The 2,545-nt window shown below is 37.4% G+C and overlaps 1 protein-coding gene across 1 annotated transcript in view; it reads left to right on the top strand.

The window, feature by feature from the left end:
• Nucleotides 1-2,545, top strand: part of LOC106871085 (centrosomal protein of 162 kDa) — a 69,932-nt gene that overhangs the window by 64,507 nt on the left and 2,880 nt on the right. Inside the window, exon 26 of the mRNA XM_014917370.2 lies at nt 252-401. Within this exon, the coding sequence (XP_014772856.1) occupies nt 252-401 (150 nt within the window). The remainder of the gene's footprint in view (nt 1-251; nt 402-2,545) is intronic.

Genomic DNA, 2,545 nt, shown 5'->3' with positions numbered 1-2,545 from the left:
ATATATATTAAAGGAAATAGAGAAATACAATTGACATATTAAAAATTTATTTAAATTATAATATAATATAATTTTACTATAAAAAGATATAATATAATATGATATAATATAATATAATATAACAAATAATTAAAACTATATATAAACTGTTGCTTTTAATGTCATGTGATGTCTGTGTACTATCATTTAGCCTTTATTTGTTTATGTTTCATTTTTGTTCTTTTAAGCAATTTACATATCTAAATTTACAGGTGTTAATAGACCATCTTCAAGAACAACTTGCAAATGCTCAGGTGGATGCTGAAAAGTTGTCTGAACTTAAAGTACGTGAAGTCGTATTAGAGGCTCACATACAGCAGTTACAGGATGAATTAGCTGAAGCAAAAAGAACACATTCTCCAGTAAGTTTAGCTTATTAATGACTTCAAAGTTAAGGTTGCTGAACATGGAATAATCTTTTCTACTCTAGGCACAAGGCCTGAAATTTTTGTGGAGTTGGGTGGGGGCAATCAATTAGATCAAACCCAATATGCAACTGGTACTTAATTTATCGACCCCGAAAGGATGAAAGGCAAAGTCAACCTCGGTGGAATTTGAAATCAGAATGTAAAGACAGACGAAATACTGCTAAGCATTTTGCCCATTGTGCTAACGTTTCTGCCAGCTCGCTGCCTTAACATGGTATAATGGCCAAAGGAGTGATAATTTCAAATTTTTTATCTTTTTTGTTTATCTTTTACTTGTTTTAGTCATTGGATTGTGGCCATGCTGGGGTACTGTTTTGGAGGATTTTGGTTGAACAAATTGACCTCAATACTTATTCCTAAGTCTTGTACTTATTTAATCAATCACTGTGGCCAAACTGCTAAGTTACAGGGATGCAAACAAACCAACACCTGTTGTCAAGTAGTGGGGTGGGGCACACATATGCAGAGACAAAGACACCCATGAACATCATTCCTCCATGTGATCAGCTTGAAAAATTGTTAAGATATTAAAATATTTTTCTTAACATGAAACCAATGGTAGCTTTAATACACAAATAAAGAAATTTTATCCACCATTGCGGTGTTGAGTACTCACTCTCATTGTTCAACATTTATGTGTGTGTGTGTATATATATATATAATGTATGTATGCATACATATACACGTATATAATGGTAAAATGAGTAGTACCTGTATTTCAAAAGGCCAGCCTTGTCACACTCTGTGTCACACTGAATCTCCTTGAGAACTGCGTTAAGGGTACATGTGTTTGTGGAGTGCTCAGCCACTTGCACATTAATTTCACAAGCAGGCTGTTCCATTGATTGGATCAACTGGAATCCTCATCGTCAGATCTAACAGAGTGCCAATTATATATATCAATGGAACGGCCTACTTGTGAAATCAATGTGCAAGTGTACCCTTAACATAGTTCTCAAGGAGATTCAGCTTGACACAGAGCATGACAAGGCTGGTCTTTTGAAATACAAGTGCTACTCATTTTTGCTTGCTGAGTGGACTTGAGCAATGGGAAATAAAGTGTCTTGCTCAAGGACACAATACTTTGCCGGGAATTGAACTCATGACCTTACAGTCATGGATTGAATACACTAATCAGTAAGCCACGCACACTTATTATATATATATACATATATATATACGTGGTCTGATCAATAAGTATCTGGACTGTTACCATAGTAATGAAGCTAATGCATGCAGAGTGAAGCTGCTTGGCACAGATTGACCTTTAACTCTGCTGTGCATGTGCACTAAGTTTTAACATTTTAGCTCACTTCTGTCATTTACAGCAGTGCTTGGAAGGAAGGTGTGTAAGCATGTGATCATTGCATTGATCACAACAGAGAAAGTTGAGCAGAGAATCTGCATTCAATTTTGCCAAAAGCTTGGCAATCCCTGCTTAGAGGCCTAAGCAAAGTTTTCAAAAGGTTTCCATCATTATTGACACAATCAAGGAGATCTTGTGCAAGTGAAACCCGAGTGTCTTTTTGGTCAGCTGAAAGCAGTTTTCACACAAACTTGGCAGACATGCGCCTCATACTCAAATCTTCAGTGATAATGGACTGAACTGAATCGTAACTAATCTGCACACTCTCTGATAACTCACGGATGGTGATTCAATGATTTCCCCCTCTCAGCTGCATGCACATCTGGGATTTTTTCTCAGTTCTGCTGGTTGTGTGTCTCTCAGAACGTTCATCAATATTGACATATTTTTGGCCATCTTGGAAATGTCTGAACCACTCATACACTTGTGTGTGGCTCATACACTCCTCTCCATACACTTTCTGCAGCCTTGCATAGGCCTCTGAGTCGGTACTGCCATAACAATTTCCTCTGTCATGGCCAATGCAATGATCACACGCTACATACCTTCCTTCCGGGTACTGCTGTAAACAGTGGAACTGAGCTAAAATGTTAAAACTTAGTGCGCATGCACAACAGAGTTCAAGGTTAATCTGTGCCAAGTGGCTTCACTCTGCATGCTTTAGCTTCATTCCTATGGCAACAGTCCGGATACTCATAGATCAGACCTTATA

The sequence above is a fragment of the Octopus bimaculoides genome, chromosome 1, assembly GCF_001194135.2.
Source record: "Octopus bimaculoides isolate UCB-OBI-ISO-001 chromosome 1, ASM119413v2, whole genome shotgun sequence".
Classification (NCBI taxonomy): domain Eukaryota; kingdom Metazoa; phylum Mollusca; class Cephalopoda; order Octopoda; family Octopodidae; genus Octopus; species Octopus bimaculoides.
Note: the sequence above shows the minus strand (reverse complement) of the source record. Positions and strands in the feature narration are given on the sequence as shown.